General features: G+C 36.4%; 1 protein-coding gene across 1 annotated transcript; it reads left to right on the top strand.

Annotated features, from left to right (window-relative positions):
- Positions 1–1909: 1909 nt before the first annotated feature.
- Positions 1910–13937, top strand: LOC138708581 (uncharacterized). The gene is made up of 11 exons (XM_069838699.1): positions 1910–2025; positions 2219–2309; positions 4511–4595; positions 4922–5034; positions 6271–6328; positions 7679–7749; positions 7840–7888; positions 9452–9552; positions 10613–10664; positions 11414–11644; positions 13554–13937. Exons 2-11 carry the CDS (start codon positions 2220–2222, stop codon positions 13658–13660), a joined length of 957 nt encoding a protein of 318 aa, XP_069694800.1. The 5' UTR covers positions 1910–2025; position 2219; the 3' UTR covers positions 13661–13937.
- Positions 13938–19807: the final 5870 nt, after the last annotated feature.

The raw sequence follows: 19807 nt of genomic DNA, 5'->3' as shown, positions 1-19807 counted from the left end.
CCTTGTTTAAATGTCATTAGCATGTTACTGACAACCAGGATCCTACCCACTACGGGGCTGGCTCAGTCCATGGTTCGCCTTGCATCCAGCATTACAGGCGATGTTATCAGCGACTGATAACTCAATCGTCAGAACGAGAGTAACAATCATGCCCCCCCCCCCGGTCTCTTACATAGCCAGGACTCAGTCTGGTTCTGCCAGGGAATCTAATCATCTTTTTCAGGCAAATTCTCCGCATTTATTAGAGTCGAATCTAATGGGCTAATTGGCTCGGTCTTCTAAATTCAGATCACTCATCCTGTCTGCGGCCAAGACACTAAGACAAATGTCCTTGAATAAATGGGCCACGAACCTGTTACCCACCAGTATACATTTCGAATTTCAAAACTTTGTCGTTCACTAAACTTCATCTCGCTACGGTAAACGCGCCTCGTAACTTGGTTTGACGGTAGGGCTTCTGCTGGGCTGGGTTGCTGCGGAGGGAACGACAATAATATTCTCTGTCTTGGTTATTATCAGGCCAACTAACCTTCTATTAGTTGACGAGATTTTCGACATTTTCTCCTGCAAAATTAATTCAATTCCCTTCAGTGGGATGGCGTAAATAAAGTGAGACAAATGATCTTTAGGTCAGGAGCTCACATATAAATTATTATCAAGCCCAAGAGCCCTTCAAGGACGCGATAAATTTATCTTGTACCTTTAATTGCTTTTTCTTCCTATTCCCACTCATTCAGTCGTCCCTGGCACGCTGAGATCAGTACGCCCTCGACACTGACGATGTCTACCGCCAGTAGACCGGCCTCTTAGTCCGGAAAACTCTAACCCCACTTTTTTAAGTTAAAATTTTTATAGTAAGTATTGAAATATCAAATAATACAAAAGCATTCAAACACAGTTTACATAATCACACGAGAAATTCCAAGAAACACTTGAAGGATAATATCACTTGGTACACGCTAAGTCGTATGCGAAACAAATGTATTATACTTTTTTTTTTTGCGAAGGAGGGACCCGAAGGCTTGCACCACTCTGCCTGAGGCTTATTGTGCTTACCACTCCTGGTGGTCCTCAAATAATACAGAACTGTTTTCCTGAGTCGGGTTTCTACTACAGCGTTTTTCTGGTCAACTTACTGTTACGAGAAGCGCAGAGCCTCTGACCAATGAGGCAACAGGTTGCTTAAAGTGTTTTTTATTTTAGTAGGTTATTTTACGACGTTTTATCAACATCTTAGGTTATTTAGCGTCTGAATGAGATGAAGGTGATAATGCCGGTGAAATGAGTTCGGGGTTAAGCACCGAAAGTTACCCAACATTTGCTCATATCGGGTTGAGGGAAAACCCCGGAAAAACCTCAACCAGGTAACTCGTCCCGACCGGGAATCGAACCCGTGCCACCTGGTTTACAGTGTTTGCGTGTAGCTATTACAAAGAGCTTGTTTCATTAATCTGTTTTAGAATTATCGCCGCTTTGTGTGAGCAACTGTTGCCTATTTTATTATGTAAATAGTTATTATTGTTTTTTCGATTAGCATGTTGCAAGGACGCGTGTTGCGAACCTTAATGCTTCTTCACTCACTCCACACGATGCCTCTCTTCCATTCTCTGTCTAATTAGGTCTATTTGATGGGGTAGATTTGGACTATTGCATTTCAGAATCTAATGGTTAAACTTCAGAAATTGGGAATTCTTGATAGATTAAATACGTTTTTAAGTTGAGTCGTAAGTTAAAAGAGTGCGCCAGCGGGTTTCAGTGTCGTTCACTTAAGACACTGCCTGCTGGATCACATCCCATGGCTGCTTACACTGCCTGCCACCTAGCGGCAAAGAAATTTTGATCGAGCAGCGTTGTTGAGCAGGCAGTGACTTACGCAATAAAATAAATGAATTTAGGCTCGTACAACCGAATAAACAGCATTGTTGGGGTGATTGAAAACAGAAACTGCTTGCCTTTGGTAGATAAATATTATACGGGATCAATTTCTTTCCATCAATATAGCTTAGAAATTAACTTGATTTTAAAGTAAGTATAACAATAAATAGAAACGCTTTACAATAATTACATAATTTTGTTGTTGTTCTGAAGTGACCATATGAGACGTGTTTTCAGTGGTTTCAGCCTGTTTTTACATATTTATACCGAAACATGACAGTTCTTGCTCGTAGTATTCAATAATGATGTCTAATGGTGTAACTATTAATGTTAACACAAACAGAATGGACGTGATACTTCAACGCCACGGTGCAAAGAGAGTTTATCCAGTGCCCGAGGGACTTAGAGAATTGTGTACTGATATCTCGAGGGAGGTAAGACTCATGCATTATGTATATATGCTACAAAATATTTACAATAACTTTCAATAGATACGGCACTTCTTTAAATTTTTTATTAAATTCCAATAGGATTTTATATTAGAATTACGAGAATTTAATCTGAGATAATATAAAGGTATCCAAACTTACTTTTAGAAATGGTATTTTGTTTTCAGACATTAGGTGAAATGGTGTAGAAACCATAGGCCTATGAGATTATTATAAATACGTTACTCGTAAAAAAAAAAGTTTGTGTAATTACAGAATTCAGCTGCGTTGTGTGACTTCTGAAGGGCGGGAAGTAATAATAATAATAATAATAATAATAATAATAATAATAATAATAATAATAATAATAATAATAATAATAATTACATAATAGTCATATTATCGAATTAGCGTACATAAATCTTACCAGTTCTGTCCACCAATTTTGCGCTGTAATAAAGTCAATTACATCATAATGGAAAGGGGGCATGGATTAGTGATGGGAGAAGGAATATTTTTGCAAGAAATTTTCTGAATTACATTTTCCGCAAAAATTTTCCGCTTGTTGAAATTGTTGCTTTCTTCCTTCTCTTGCTTACAGCACATGCATTACTAATTCAGTGTCTTCATTAGCCACCAGCTTACCAAACGTAAGTCGTCTGACTTTACTGACTCCAAAACAGCGCCATTGTTAAGTTTGTTCACCACAACATTCATATGATTAAGGAACGGGAACAAGCTCTGAAAATATTCTGAAAACTTTACTGATCTGATCTAAATTTCCACAACGCTATGGGGTTGTTGTTTGGTCAACAGGTCCGAAGACAGTCCTGAACATCACAAGTGACACCAAGAAAGCACCATTTATGAGGCAACTAGGCCAGGAGATAATGCGGTAGGGTGGCCAGTTCCTTTCCTCCTGCTATAGGGTCCATGCGTGCATATTATTTTAAAATAATAATAATTAGTTATTGTTGACTGGAAAACATTACTGCGGTATAATATTGGAAAAAACTGAAGAGCGAAGAGGGAAAAAGAAAATTTGAAGTAAATTTTCAAGAGAAAGCCGCTACAATAGAATTCACACCTGAAAATAGTAATGAGTACTGTATTGATTTAAAAAGCTGTATACACAGAACAGTAGAAGAAACAATAGAATACTGAGAAGACATGAGAATTAAGAAACCTTGGGTCGTAGGGAAAATGTTGGAGAAGATGAAGGAAAGGAGAAAATGGAAAAAACATCAATACAGAAGAAGGTACACTACAGAAAACTTAACAGCGAACTTAGAATGGAAACTGATAAGGCGAAGGAAGACTGGATGAAAGAGAAATGTAAAGAAATAGAAGATATAGAGAGAAATGAATGATAAGCTGTTCGCTACATGCTGCTGTTGAACGAAATAACGCACAAAGTAGCCACGGCGACGCTTTCAATTGCTGCATGTGCTATAATAATTTTTATTGGATGCTTCGTTTGCTTACGTAGAGTTGAAAGAAACCTTTAAGTGCATCTACACGGTTCAACTTTAAGCATTCAGGCAATACTTGCAAGAGTGAACGAAACGCATTCAATTGTGCTTGCTTTTTTCCACTAAAAATAAGAACACTCCTTTTTGATAGCACGATAGGCTTGCCGATGGAGTATGAAAGTCATTTTTTACGAGTATTTATTTTTTGAATTGTTGAGTCAGTTACAACAGACAGGTGCACCAAGACCTTGCTGGTCCCTATTAGTCGGTAAGGTATACAAGTCCAGTAAAAATGTTTAGTAGCCTCCCTATGGATATAAAAAATCGAACTCGAAACATAAGATTATTTAGAGCCAAATTAAAGAAGTACCTAATATCTCATGCCTTCTATTCTCTAGGTGACTTTATGAGATTCAACAACGCTTCACGAATATTTCTGTCATGTATTAAGTATCGATAGTAACCCCTTGTGTTGTACTAGTATATTGTAAAACTCTTGTGTAAATATTTCAAGTAGACTGTGTATTTTTTTACATGTTTCGTATTCTACCTGTGAAGCGATGTACGAATACCATGGAATGTAAATAAACACAATACAATAAATACCAACTGACGATACAAAATCAAGCGACGTTGATCATGAGCTTCTCCTCTGCACTCCAGACTATGTCTACTGCATTTCTCTGCGCAGATATTTTCCAAGACATAAAATCGTTCTTCGAAATTTGTTTTCAGGTACTGCGGAGTCAACCTACAAACATGTATCAGTTTATTGCTGACTATCTCGATGCTCTCTTACACACACGAGAGACTGCAAGAGGTCAGTTTTTTCATTCTTCAATGTCTTTATTTTTATAGATTTTTACGTACGGTATTTTACGTTTTATAAATAATTTACTCCTAATTTGCGTGTAACATAGAATACAATTTTTACGCGTAATTGAACAACCCTGGCTGGAACTCACTGTACAAAATGTTGCTGTTTTATTTGACTTATTAAAAACAACAACTGAATAGATTAAAGTGGACTTAATGCTGTCAGCAAACAGCTAGATACATTAAGAAGATTGACTGATTTGACTAATTAAAACTAGATATAAATGCATTATTAATCAATGTAATTAATTCGGACTTCTTATGAAACAGTGGCTGCTCGGATCCTAAGTGGCATTTTGGATCAAACTGTGACTTACGAAGCTGAATGGAAATTAAGGGGACTTACCACGGACGAAGTTACCAATGCTGCAACCGTCATTCAGGTTTGAACTGACTTACCTTATTTAATAACAATCTTTTGCATATGAGTTTTTAGGCTTTCACGGTGACTATGATTGGAATGAGGTTTTTGAGTAATCCGCCGTATCCTGGAACTTGACATTCCCAACGTTTTGGAACTACGTACAGGTTCCATCACCGGGAAGGTCGCTTACTGGTCCATCAAGAATTAAAGAGGTCAGCACACACTCCTGCAGGCTGACTATATTATGTCCTTTTTGACCGCCACAAAATCTATACAATTTTTTTCTCAGGATCAAAATGTCATTGGAATTTTTTGTCCTATTTTCCATCATGACATTTTAATCTGGTGGAACAAAATGACCTGATTGAGAAGAGGCAGGTAGGAGGCTAAACAAGCTCTCAAATGCATAAAAGAAGATGAAAATGAGAAGTCAGTCACTAGATAATAGGCAAAGGTAATAAAAATAGACTTTCCTGAGATGATTTTCGTGAGTGTAGTGTAGTATAGAAGAATTAATGTTGTTTTATTGCACAATTGTTCGTATGTTAATAGTACATTATGCAACGAGCCTATAATGATAGTAATTAAGACGCAAGTATGTTTGTTTATGAAACGAGCGCAAGCGAGTTTCGTAATTTTCATATGAGCGTCTTAATTACCATTATAAGCAAGTTTCATACGACTTTTTATGCTCGACCATATTTCTAACTTGAAATCATTCAGAAGTATTCATCTTATTCGTATCTAACTGAAAAGCGGAAGTGACCTGGAGCATAGCTCGTAAATTGTGAGATGTGCGCAGACGTAAAGTATTGATTTTTTCCGAGGAACAATAATGTCATTGACCTTGATATAATCTAGAGAATAACATGAACTAATTTTGATATAACCTGGAAATTGATTTAGAATTGAAAAACGAGATGACAAATTGAATTTATTTGAATATTATTTACAATTAACGCTAATTATTATAGTAACAGAACATAACGTTCTGCGACAGTATTGGATTTCCAGCCTGCGTGACTTTTCGCTAATTGTCTGTCGATTGCATATCCGAGAATAATCGAAAACCTGAACTTTAATGAATAGGTGTACTTTAATGACAAGCATTAAAGGACTGCTACCAGGTGTATAATTACTACATTTCGGCATGGTCGAGCATAAAGTAATTTATTATTTACGTCGCCAGTGTTATTTTAACAAAATCAGATTAAGTTTTTCATATGTTAGAGAGATATCTGCTGTTTGTTTTCAGGCTGCATTTCGGGGCTATATCACAAGGAAGTCACTGAAGTTAAGACCCCGGCCACCAGGTAGTGCTGAATTGAATACTTCTATAATATTTACATATTTCCTATTAACATTATCGTTCTTAATGATCTCATAATTTCCATATCGATAATGGGGTTAACGTTTCTCTTTAAATTACAAGCGAAAGTAAAATGTATTATTAAGAAATTTTATACTGAATTCTATCTCTTACCATTTGCAAACATTACAGCACATTATTGATTTAAGAGATCTTTGCCTATAATAATTTTTCAAGATGGAGAACTCTTCCACGGGCCTAGCTACTAGTAATTTCGTAACTCAAAAACAGACATAAAACTTCCGTATTACTCTATGCTTCAAAAGATCAACAGATGGATTATTACATGATAATGGTGATGGATATCAAGAACATAAAATATGTTTAAATGCATGTATATATTTTATTATATATGCATTTATCTACAGTACCTGGTCACATCAATAGAATCATCTAGAAATTTCCAAATACTTTACTTTATTTCTACATCTACTGAAATTTTATATATAAAAATACAACTATACTGTATCGTTTAAATTGGTATTAAGTATGAATTAAATTGTTAAGTAATGACGATTCTCTCGATACTCCTTTATTGTATTATAGTATTCGTATAAGCTCTCGCTAATTTATAATATTTAAAACACCGGGTATGAAATAAGCGGGCGTAAAGCAGACAAGGGAGACAAAATTCTCCAATCCTATTATATATATATTTTTTTTCATTTATATTGATTCCTTGATATGACCGACAAAGAAGGAAACCCCAAGGGGTTCAAACTGGGAATAAGAGAATTCCACATTTATCGTCAACTGTCTTTAAACGTCAAGCGAAAGCACACTAGACAGAAAATTACATAAAATTTGTGTCAGCACAGCTTTAGATCAATGCAGAACATTGAGTCAATGCTAAACGGATGTAAAGGGACCGAGGGGATGTTTTTTGTTTAGCTAAACTAGAAGACAAAGCCAGTTAAAAACAAAAACAGTTAGGCACATGAGGACATCTTTTCCGTGCCTGATCTTCAGCTGTTTTAAATTGTGTTAATCTTGGCTAAGAAGGTCATTAATTCATGTGACGCTATGTAAAGATTCATCTATAGGACTAGGAAAGCTTAGTAAAGACAGTAATTCGTTTTGGTTTTCTATAGTTGAGATGCCGAGATCTCCTTAAGCCAAGAAGTAACGCCGGGTGCTTTTAGCTAGCAGGCCTAACCCTACAAAAATAAAAGGAAACTGTCATTTTAATGAGAATGTAATTGCAATACAGTAGAATGAAAACGTGACTATAAAAATATTATTAATCACAATGTTTGTTCCGAATATCTGCTACAGTAGTATTTCATTTTAACAGCAATCTATGACATCATTGCAAAATGTGGAGTAGACACTGAAACAGCTGTTCGGGCCTGCACAATTATCCAGGTGAGTTTCTACTTTCATCAGTATCGGAAATCATAAGACAATATGTGAAGTTTGTTTTCTAATAGTAATGTTTTATTTGTGTCTTTACAGTCAGCAATTCGAGGATATCAAGCCAGAAAAACATATGAAGCCCACAAAGGTAAGCTTTCTTCTCAACTGCATTTAAAAATGTGACAACTTGGTACTTAGGCAAGCAGAAATATTACTTCAGTATTTTCTTGGTTTAGTTCTTATATTTTAACGTCCTTATTAAATTACAGAATGAAAACTATAGCGATAATGAAGTACTGAAGGAATAAAAATGGAGGAGGAATCAAAGTACTCATAGCACCTTCGTCCACCAAAGTTCTCACAGAATATGTCGGGAATCGAGCCCTGACCTCTTTGCTGACTGAGCTACTAAATCTTCACTTCTCGTTTAATCTGAGCACAGACATGGCAGTTTAACCTCTTCGAACCCGGGACCTTGCCCGGCCCCGGAACAATTTTTCCCTCGACATTATTCAAATCAACTTTACAGGGAGTTATACCTGAAAACTTGATTTGCAAAATACACGTCACTGTTCGTTAACAGACAAAAACCACAATTTAAGTGAATCAGAGTTAGTGTGCACTCAATGTTGGTTGCTTGACGGTTGTCATCCCACTTTGAGGTCTGTGGATATAGAGGGAAAAATTCGATCGGTGTCTGGTAGAGTTCCCGGGTAGCTCAGTTGGTAGAGCGTTGGCACGTTTAACCAAAGGTCCCGGGTTCGATGCTCGGCCCCGGAACAATTTTTCCCTCGACATTATTCAAATCACCTTTACAGGGACTTATACCTGAAAGCTTGATTTGCACAAGGGTTGTATATTACACATTGACGAGGAAGTCGTTCAGTAAGTTTCGGCTGACTGGACTCTTGTCTTCTTATGTGATTGAAAGATGACGTGATGCTCTTTGTTTGGCATGTGGAAATTATTTAGTTACAAAGAGAAGTAGTGTCAAACGCCTGAAATTAATAGTCGATCTACAGAATGATATATTCACAGTTTGTCGTTTTTATTGACATTAGTTCATAAATATTCAAACCTTCAAGTTGATTTATCTCAATACTATCTTTTTGCACTTAGTACCGTTTCCTTGTAAGTCCACGATATATTCTTAATATTAATAGTTTCGGCAGTATATTATGTAGTATCAATTTTGTAGTCTGAATGAGATGAAGGTGAGAATGCCAGCGAAACAAGTCCAGGGTCCAGCGCCGAAAGTTACCCAGCATTTACTTTTATAGGGTTGAGGGAAAACCCCGCAAAAATCTCAACCACGTAACTTGTCCCAACCAGGATTTGAACCCTGGCCCGCTCGTTTCAAAACCAAAACAAACCAAAGCAAAGCAAAGCAAACAAAAAGAAAACATAACAGAAAAAAAACAAAAGACATGACACAAGAGACAACAAAAACAAAAGATAAAAACACAAAGCAGAATGAATGAATAAATAAAGAAATAAAAATTAATATAAATAATTAAATTAGTAAACAAATAAACAATTAATTAATTAATTAACATCGCATTACATTTTTTCTTTCTCTTTTAAAATGATTTAACAATACGATATTGGAATAGACTTATTCTTTAAAATAAGAAAATTGAAACTCAAATTTGTTTGCCAATTTATTATTACAAAATGCTCTTTAAAACAATGTAGATGGATTTGTTCGCAGTTAAAAAAGAAACAAAGGAAACAGAAGCATATCTCGATAAAATCCTGCTGGATATGAATGTAACGTGGGATGAAGCGAATGCTGCAGCTACTCGCATACAGGTGACTAAAATGATTGTTGCTGTATAATAAAATGGTTTCAGAAATATACTATGATTCATTAATGTTGTCATACTTCACATGCGGTATAATTACAAAAACATCTTTTTCGTTGTGGATAGTAATGATTCAGAGATCATTTACCCCTTTAAATATATTCCAATGATTAATCAGCCAATTAATTAATTCCCGTTGTCAGTTATCCAGAGCCAGATAGTCTAGCACTGCTCCTCAGCTTACGTCACCCCATATCATAATGTGATTTGTAAATTATTTTCATTAATGAATTTAGTTCGACATAACATTTTTAAAATCTCTTACTGGCGCCTTGTAAACGTAAAAGAAAATACAATTTACGCACCAATTTCAATCCCACAGATTTCAATATCTTTTGCACTACAGATATCAGGTAGAGAAATTCATTGATTAAAGTTCACGTTAACACTTTGTTTGTTAAAAACATAAAATTACTTAGTCACACGTTAAAAAGTGTTAAAATTTTACAGACGGCCCGTTTCGACGTGATGTCACGTCTTCCTCAGTGTCTCCTGAACTACTGGTGATCTTGAATTCTGCGATGTGCATTTGTCGATCGTAGGGGTGGGGGTGTGTTGCTCTTATGGTGGGGGCTGGTTGTTTGTGTGTTATGACGTATCATGACGTCGAATAATGTGTGGGTATTGAACTGTAATTGCGTGTTAAGTATATGTTTTGGGTATGTTATTGTATGTTTATATATTTCGAGCAACACACCCCCACCCCTACGATCGACAAATGCACATCGCAGAATTCAAGATCACCAGTAGTTCAAGAGACACTGAGGAAGACGTGACATAACGTCGAAACGGGCCGTCTGTCAAAGGTATATACTTTTTTTTTTTTTAATTTTAACACTTTTTAAAGTATGACTAAGTAATTTTATGTTTTTAGAGAAATTTACTAAATAACAGATTATCACAAAATAATATAGGCATAGTAGTTTCTTAACACAATTGTTATTATGATTAATTTTAAGCGTTGATTTTATTAAATATATATTAGATCCTCACCTCTTTCATTGCAGCGCATGTTCAGAAAGGGACGTTCAACCCCTGAAGTGCAAGAGAAGCCACCAGGTATTTCCTCTCATACATTCAGTAAATTTTGGAATAAAAACTGTAAACTCATAAAACTTTCAGTCCAGTAATAATTCTGACCACTAGAGGGTCAGCAGTTTGTGGGCATCGTGTGCTTTATTTTAGTTTAAATTTAACTCAGAGTGATTATAAACAATGTACACAAAAATTCTATTTTAGAAATGGATATATTAAACACAGAATAAATATGGAAAATGACTGTTATTATTCGGTTCAGAAGCTTTTGTCATCTAGTCTGCTGTCAAAAAATCTGAAAGTTAGAATTTATAAAACACTTATACTACCGGTTATTCCGTATGGTCGTGAAACTTGGACTCTCACTTTGAGAGAAGAACAGAGGTTAAGGGTGTTTGAGAATAAGGTTCTTAGGAAAATATTTGGGGCTAAGAGGGATGAAGTTACAGGAGAATGGAGAAAGTTACACAACACAGAGCTGCACGCATTGTATTCTTCACCTGACATAATTAGGAACATTAAATCCAGACGTTTGAGATGGGCAGGGCATGTAGCACGTATGGGCGAATCCAGAAATGCACTTAGAGTGTTAGTTGGGAGGCCGGAGGGAAAAAGACCTTTAGGGAGGCCGAGACGTAGATGGGAGGATAATATTAAAATGGATTTGAGAGATGTGAGATATGATAGAGATGTGAGGGCGGCAATAAAAGCCATTTGTAAGTAAGCGCTATAACGTCATTAATTTTCTGATAAAACATTACATGAATTCACAGGAGAGCCGCAAGAAGGAAAGCGATATCTATTGAGCCTGCTTGAGACGAAAGACACGGTGGAAGCATCGGCTGGTCCATTTGGACTAACACAGGAGGAAGTGACACAGTTTGCCGAAGATATCGTTGATTCTATAGTGTTTGAAGCTTCACGCTCTGATGCAGAAGAAGCTGTGGAAGTAGCTGGATCTATTGTTGATACTTTGGTAATAAATGCAGCAGTATACAAACCAGGTACTGTATATTGATTTCAGTTATATGTGATAGGCCATTGCATAATATTTAATTGTCGATGTGAAAGTTGTAATGTTAATTGGTTAACGTCACCTTAACCACAAAGGCGATACAGTAAAGCAGAGAGATAATAATGAGAGAGGAAATCGACGTTTTTGAAGAAAATTCATCTGTTAACTGGGAAACATGATTCTAGCCATTATAAACGTTTATAGAATTTGTTATTCTGTAGTAATACTATAGTAGTTGGGTCATTCCGTGGAAAACAGTAGATTGAAAACCTGAAAAATTCAGAATTTGTTCATTTTTTTAAATATTTTATACTCCTTGGGGTAAACATATCATACACGTAATATTACCCAAAATTCAGCCATTTTTCGCATCACTTCAAATATTACACTTTCAGTATACATGCCCATACTAATTATTTTCTCCTGGATATTTGAATGATCAGAAAAAAGTTTTCAGGTAAGGTTAGTAAGAACTTAAACAGACATCACTACCCTTCATATCGGCAGCATATGTGTAGGTTTGTTGTAAAAAATGAAAAAATAATATTTGTAACTCAAAATCAAATATTTTAATTTTAATGAACAAATTATGAAAATTAGATGGCATATTTTCTTGCACATGTTCAAGCTGCATAATGGAGTCTCAATAACTACGTCTGCGAAAAATAAAAACTTATGATTAAAATTAAAATTCGTGAATCCTTTTTTTATATTGCCCTGCTGCACCATCACAGAAGTAATAGATTTGTTTGATTTTGGGGAATTTCAGTAAGTTTCTTCTGGAAAAGATGAAAACCCGCACTATCGTGAGTTAAATAACCTGATATCATGTTGAAACTGATCAGGAAGAGAAAAAAAGGAATTGGCTGGGTCACTGGCTGAGAAGAAACTGCCTACTGAAGGATGCACTGGAAGGAATGGTGAACGGGAGAAAAGTTCGGGGCAGAAGAAGATATCAGATGATAGACGACATTAACATTTATGGATCATATACGGAGACTAAGGGGAAGACAGAAAATAGGAAAGATTGGACAATGTTGGGTTTGCAGTGAAAGACCTGCCCTTGGGCAGATAACTATGAATGAATGAATTGGAAAGCAACTATGTGACAAATCACCATTACGTGCATTTTATAGTAAGAGACAATTAATAGGTGTAAGCTTGAATGACAACCCTGTAGTTGTCACCAATAACGATAACTTCTCACTTTAAACAGTCAAATTACAACAATAAACAAAAATTAGACGGCCATTACACAGTTCAGTAACGCTAGCAATGCAGCCTGCACCCCATACCGCGGTATTTACTTTGAAGTGATAGCAGTGCAAGCGATGACAGTCTTTACGCACGAATAACTGCATCACAGATTGTTTATTACTAACGACCTTTCAAAAACTTGAATGCCAAATCTTCATGTAGGAAGAAAACCCTAATGTAAAAAAAGTTTGATTCGAAATTATCAGTATATTTGTAATTTGTTGTCAATTTTCACCTTTGTTCTATTCATTCTTATGAACTTATTGAAAATTCAAAGAAATTTTATTTATCTTCGTAATGATACCCCATTTCTTTTCTTACGACCAAGCATGCGCTAATTGTTCAATTTAAAAAGTATCTTGCATGTGCAATAGCATAATGTTTCTCTCTAAGCTATAGCTAACCGTTTAATGATACAAATCCTAAATTCTGCCATTTCGTCATTTATTAGGCCTATTAGGATAATCATACTGTACACTAGAATATAAAGAAAAAAAAACATCGGAGATATAGCCCTTCCTAATTGCAACATTTTGTATAGAATGGCGTAATTACGATGTATTAAAATTCGTACTTTTCATTATAGTTCTATGTTAGATAAAATAGTTAATAATGTTATCTTTCTGTTTTTCACTCTCAAGATAAAACCAACATATCTGAGGATGAATCAGAAGATTATTCAAAATCTCGCAAAATGGAAGAAGAAAAAGAAGAAAGAATGTCTGGAAGAGATTCCATCACCTCCTAAAGTCCGTGGTAAAATTTAAGAATTGGTACACAAATGTATACAAATCAACCAGGTCAAAACTATTTTTCTCTAACAAAAAATTTGAACAGAATGTTATTTAAATAATATTAAGATTCGTTTGAATGGAAGTGTCAGACTTTTCTTTGAGTATCTATATTTTAAACTAATTCTAAGTTGAAATTAACAAGAGTTGGATGATGAGTCATCACTGAATAAAAATATATTCTAACAAAAGATGCTCGGAGGTGTTAAACAGTATTGTATTTTGCACTTCTGTCACATTCAATAAACACGTGTCAGAGATGATGAGCCACTGAATAAGAATCCAACAATGAGGAGCATATTAATTAATTCATTCTCCTGGCGCCACAGCCCATGAAGGATCCTGGCCTCTCCAATCTTTCTTGCCCTCAGCACGCCTCCTCCAATTAGGAGCCCATTGCACCATTCAATTTTGCAACTTCGCAACATTTTACTGTTTACTTTCCAACTTTTGAAACGTGAAAAATATTTCTGTCCCTCCACGAACTAGAGACTGCCTTGCACTTTTCATTTCATTGTGCAAAGTCTTCGTGTATCAGCAGTCACTGCAACTCTATGTTGTTGAGCTCCATTTCCTAGCCATTGAATACATATGAATAATTTATTATCCTTTAGATGAGAGACAAAATTCTTCTGTTTTTTTTTTATTCTAAAATAGGTTCAATTTTTTTAAATTTCGTTTAATATTCACCATGCCCCATAACATTTAGTCATATTACATGGTTTACAGCAACTTCTTTATCACTTATGTGTTCATTGGAGTCCCATTGTACTTTGCTTCACTGTTCCGTGAGTTTGTTGATATTCACTGTTGGATGTTCACTATCACTAATTTCAGTTAATGAAACTAGTTCTATTTACATATACACTTTTAGTAATTATAATTATAGTATTATACTCGGTGAGTATGTATACTCATGTTACAAAACTGAGACATATTTTTACAATTGTTCGAAGTCTATACTGTTAATACAGTGCACAAATGACCTCAAACGCTCTTTTATGACGTCACTGTAGTTTATTGGCCAATTTCTTCCACTCCTTGTTGCTGCCTTGAAGGCACTGCGCCGTTGGTTCAAGATTTGACAGGCCCGCAGATGATCGACTGTTTGGTTCAGTTCTTTCAAGACGTAATCTGCTTCAGTTGGTAATTCGAGAACATTCACAGAATTGAGACAAACTTAGGTTATGGAAATTTATCCTGTTTTCATGTGTCTCCTTTATGGCTTCTTCTTTACTTCATTGGCCTAATTATAAATTTTCTCTTCCTATTACATTTTCTTCTCTAAATTATTTTGAACGTAAAGCAAAAATGTAGGCCTAGTGAATATGATTAATTCAACCTTAATAGCAAATATACGTCTTGCAAAAATCGCATTCTGTTTTCAGCATATGACTTTGCACTTTTCAAAATAATTGTATTGGTAGAACAAAAGTAATAATATATTTAAAAGGTTGTCCATTGTGCAACTCAAACCAAGAAATGGATTCGGAACACCTCAAAATCTGTGCCTCAGTGGCTGGCCATGATAATATCTTTGAAAAATATTGGAGTGCAAGAGGTCAAATGACTTCATTGTCAAACGCCTGGCATTAGAAAACAACAACAACATATTTAAAAGGTTTCCTCTACTTTACACTTTGCGAACCAGTTTTGAAAAGTTTAATGGTTGAATATGCTCTCCATTAAATTCTTACCGCCGATGTAGCGAGAGAGCGTGGACTGACTACATAGTTTTTGGTTTTATCTTCAACTGTAAGGCGAATGTCATGTAATCCTCGTCCTTATTTCGTAAAATATATGTCGTCATCAACCGATGTGTCGCGAATAATCCGCTGGCTTGCCGCGAGCAAATGAAAATAGTAAAGGTTGTCGCAGGAAAAATTGGAAAAGTAAAAGTGAAAAGAGCAGTAAAAGAAAGTGAGTCCACAGCTACCCACATGCGAGCGTGGAAAGATAAAATGTACGCAGTATAATTATGTATAATAGGACCTATTAGGAATCAGTTCTATAGGCCATTTTGCAGCATAAAATGTCATGTGAATATGGGTCCGATAATCAACCGTTAAGGATTGAATCCTACGAAAATAACAGTAGTTTTGAGCAGAACTAGGAATTATTCACTTAAAACACACAGAAATATTAATTTGAAATACTGTTTTAATTATAAGATGAACATGCCTAAGATTGGAAGTTGATTTTCAAATATCTCTGCAATGCACTTGTCGACCTGGTTGGCGAGTTGGTATAGCACTGGCCTTCTATGCCCAAGGTTGCGGGTTCGATCCCGGGACATGTCGATGGCATTTAAGTGTGCTTAATTGCGACAGGCTCGTGTTAGTAGATTTACTGGCATGTAAAAGAACTCCTGCGGGACAAAATTCCGGCACATCCGGCGACGCTGATATAACCTCTGCAGTTGCGAGCGTCGTTAAATAAAACATAACATTTGTTTTAACATTTTCTTCAATGCACTTGGCCGCACGGATGTGAATGGCGCGCACGGTTGTCCCTGATAAGCGCAGTTGATGATCACCAGACTTATCTTCCCCTTCTCTCCCGTACTTCAAGTCAAAACGCAATCCTCCATTTAGTTTACGCTCATCTGTTTTTTATTATGTCCAAAGCCTGATTCACAATATGTTTGGATTTTTACTAATAATAATCGGTCCCATGTTCCTATGACATTTTATGCTCAGAATGGCCTCTAGAACTGATTCCTTAAACGCGTGTCATTAGTCGTGAATCACCCTGTATGAATGCAGTTTCTCTTGATTACGATGCATGTTCTTGAACATCACGTCAAGATTAGTTTTAATTGTATTACTGTGACTCACAGCCTACTGATGTTGAAATCATGCCGACAATTGTACCGTTTGCGCTCCATTGAAAGATCACGTGGTTGATATTGTGTCAAACAGATAAACTATGTTAAGAACGTCGCTCATGCCACGAACTATCTGACTGCAGCTGTCTGTGAGAAATGACCTAACTTACATTTTCATGGATTACGAAAGTCTCCACAACAGTGGAAAGCTACGAAATTGTGAAATAGTTGAAACTGCAACAGTGAAGGTGGACATGCTGCTTTCAAATAACCTGGATATGACGAAATACAAAATTATGTTGCATGACGCGTTCAAATTCAAATTTAAAAATAACCTTGGACTCAACCCCAGCAGACATTTCGAGTTTGAAATAGCCTATATTCCCATTACACAATGTAATGATTGTCAATATAAATTTGTCCTCAGAGACAACGGAAGAATGTTCATTTTCGAGCACGTGAAAGAAATTTGCGTAATCTGTTATTTTGGTAGTAGGGATTAAAATATTGTGTTGTATTGGAATTTAACATTAAAATAATAATTAAGTTAGTAATTAAATAATGAATTGGAGATTTATCCTTCGAAGAGGTGGAAAAATTCAAATATCTGGGAGCAACAGTAACAAATATAAATGACACTCGGGAGGAAATTAAACGCAGAATAAGGATGGGAAATGCGTGTTATTATTCGGTTGAGAAGCTCTTATCATCCAGTCTGCTGTCAAAAATCTGAAAGTTAGAATTTATAAAACAGTTATATTACCGGTTGTTCTTTATGGTTGTGAAACTTGGACTCTCACTTTGAGAGAGGAACATAGGTTAAGGGTGTTTGAGAATAAGGTGCTTAGGAAAATATATGGGGCTAAGAGGGATGAAGTTACAGGAGAATGGAGAAAGTTACACAACACAGAACTGCACGCACTGTATTCTTCACCTGACATAATTAGGAACATTAAATCCAGACGTTTGAGATGGGCAGGGCATGTAGCACGTATGGGCGAATCCAGAAATGCATATAGAGTGTTAGTTGGGAGGCCGGAGGAAAAAAGACCTTTAGGGAGGCCGAGACGTAGATGGGAGGATAATATTAAAATGGATTTGAGGGAGGTGGAATATGATGGTAGAGACTGGATTAATCTTGCACAGGATAGGGACCGATGGCGGGCTTATGTGAGGGCGGCAATGAACCTCCGGATTCCTTAAAAGCCATTTGTAAGTAAGTAAGTAAGTAATTAAATAGTGACAAGTAAATCATTATACACTTAAATTGAGTTAAAATTGTCATTTTCGGTAATTCTGAGCCTATATTTAAAAAACAAATTTAGATAAAAATATCTAAAACATTTTCACATGTTTTACGCGTTTCAGTAACTACGGTATAAATCTTTTCCCTCCACATTGCTGTCAGTCTTTGTTCGTAATCCCTCTGACGTACCCAGGCCATTGTAACCTTCTTTCTTCCATTTCGTGTGCCTTAACTTTCGTCTTTACTGTTTCATTACTTAGGCTATTCTAATTAAACACTTCTGGAAGATTGTTCATAATCACCATCCTGAAAGTGCTACGTGCATGTGACAGCATATTTCCAACTGACGGTACTCGCCCACTTAAACTGCGCAATGAAGGTTGCTTACCCATGTGAACAACTGCAATCGAGTTGGCCCAACTTGAAACGTTACACACGACAGGCAACTCTACTTGGTCAGCTGTCGGGAGACGCTATGGAAAGACCGTGGAATCTACAAAAATTTATAGGAAGGATTCCGATTATATGAAAATGCATGGAAATGTTGTTGTTGTTTTCTAATGCCAGGCGCTTGACAATGAAGTCATTTGACCTCTTGCACTCCAATATTTTTCAAAGATATTATCATGGTGAGCCACTGAAGCACAGATTTTGAGGTGTTCCGAATCCATTTCTTGGTTTGAGTTGCACAATGGGCAGTTAGGGGACTGATATATTCCAATTCTATGCAGGTGTTTAGCCAAACAATCATGGCCTGTTGCCAATCAAAATGCAGCTACAGACGATTTTCGTGATAAATCGGGAATTAACTGTGGATTATGATGCAGAGTTCCATTGTTTCCCTTGTGATTGTGTTATCAAATTTTGTTTGTTGAAGTCTAAGTATGTAGATTTAATAAATCTTTTCACAGGGTAATACGTAGAAATGTCTGATATGGACTATGAGTGCACCTATAAAAGATCAAGGAAACGCAGAAACAGACATTGACGTCCTTCTGATCATTTCAAGAACTAGAATATTTTTTCTTTCAATCTTGACGATCCAGACGAGGCCACTCAGTGCCACTAGTGGCTCGTTAGTGGCGCTGGGAATGCGCGTTTGAAGCGCTGCTTAATACACTAAATTTTTGTAGAGAATTTTCCACTCTTCCAGTGAACATGAATAATTGGACATAGAGGGAGATATACTATTTTTTGCTGTCGAAACAATAGGCTCCTGGTGTAAAGAAGCAAAAGACCTAGTTTCCGAAATTGACTGTTACTGGAGACCCTCACCGCACCAATTACCTACGGCAACGAATAGGAACAGCCATCCAACGTGGAAATGCAGCCAGCATTTTGGGATCCTCTGCAGACGCCAATCCTCTGAATGAGATTTTCTTCATTTGAATGTCTGAAAGAAAGACAAGGGTGAAGTACGAAGCCCCGGCTCACGGCAAGAATCTTTCCAGACTCCTAAAATTATTTTTAATGTTTTAACATCTGTTAACATTCAAATCCAAAGGTTCTAGTAGTGAAGGAAGTTGTGTTACTATAAGAATTAACCAGCTATGAGTTGAAATACTTATATTTTGTAGTCTTAAAATGTTTATTCACTCTCGTATTTGTTTGGCAACTTTGCTCACACAGATAAAGAATACAAGTAAAATTGAAGAAGAGTCTGGGTCCATCCATTGAGTTAGGAAAGACAGAATCGAGGACTATTTCACACTTTATTTGATGATTTACATCAGGACTATAGAAAGATTTTTTATCGCTTGTTCAAGAAATCATTTCAAGAACTTCTAGCAGGAATGATCAATTAAATTTGAAAAAAGGCGCCTGGCTGTATACTGTCGTGGCGGTGTAACGAATTGGTGGCCCAACAGTTGTCCGTTAGCAGCGCCACAGACGAGCCACTAAAATAGTGACGTGGCCCGTCTGAAACCTACTAGGCTTTGTAATTCAATTCCACGTATCGCAACGGGAACCGCCACCAGCGGCGGAGCCAACCACTATTGTGTGGCTGTGGCTGCGTCTGAAGGCCCTTAT

This window comes from Periplaneta americana, chromosome 11, assembly GCF_040183065.1.
Source record: "Periplaneta americana isolate PAMFEO1 chromosome 11, P.americana_PAMFEO1_priV1, whole genome shotgun sequence".
Classification (NCBI taxonomy): Eukaryota; Metazoa; Arthropoda; class Insecta; order Blattodea; family Blattidae; genus Periplaneta; species Periplaneta americana.
Note: the sequence above shows the minus strand (reverse complement) of the source record. Positions and strands in the feature narration are given on the sequence as shown.

Coding starts and splice junctions, on each gene's coding strand:
- LOC138708581 (XM_069838699.1), top strand. CDS start 2,220: ATGGACGTGATACTTCAACGCCACGGTGCAAAGAGAGTTTATCCAGTG. Junction 2,310..4,510: donor GTACTGATATCTCGAGGGAG/GTAAGACTCATG, acceptor ATTTGTTTTCAG/GTACTGCGGAGTCAACCTAC. Junction 7,750..7,839: donor GGGCCTGCACAATTATCCAG/GTGAGTTTCTAC, acceptor GTGTCTTTACAG/TCAGCAATTCGAGGATATCA.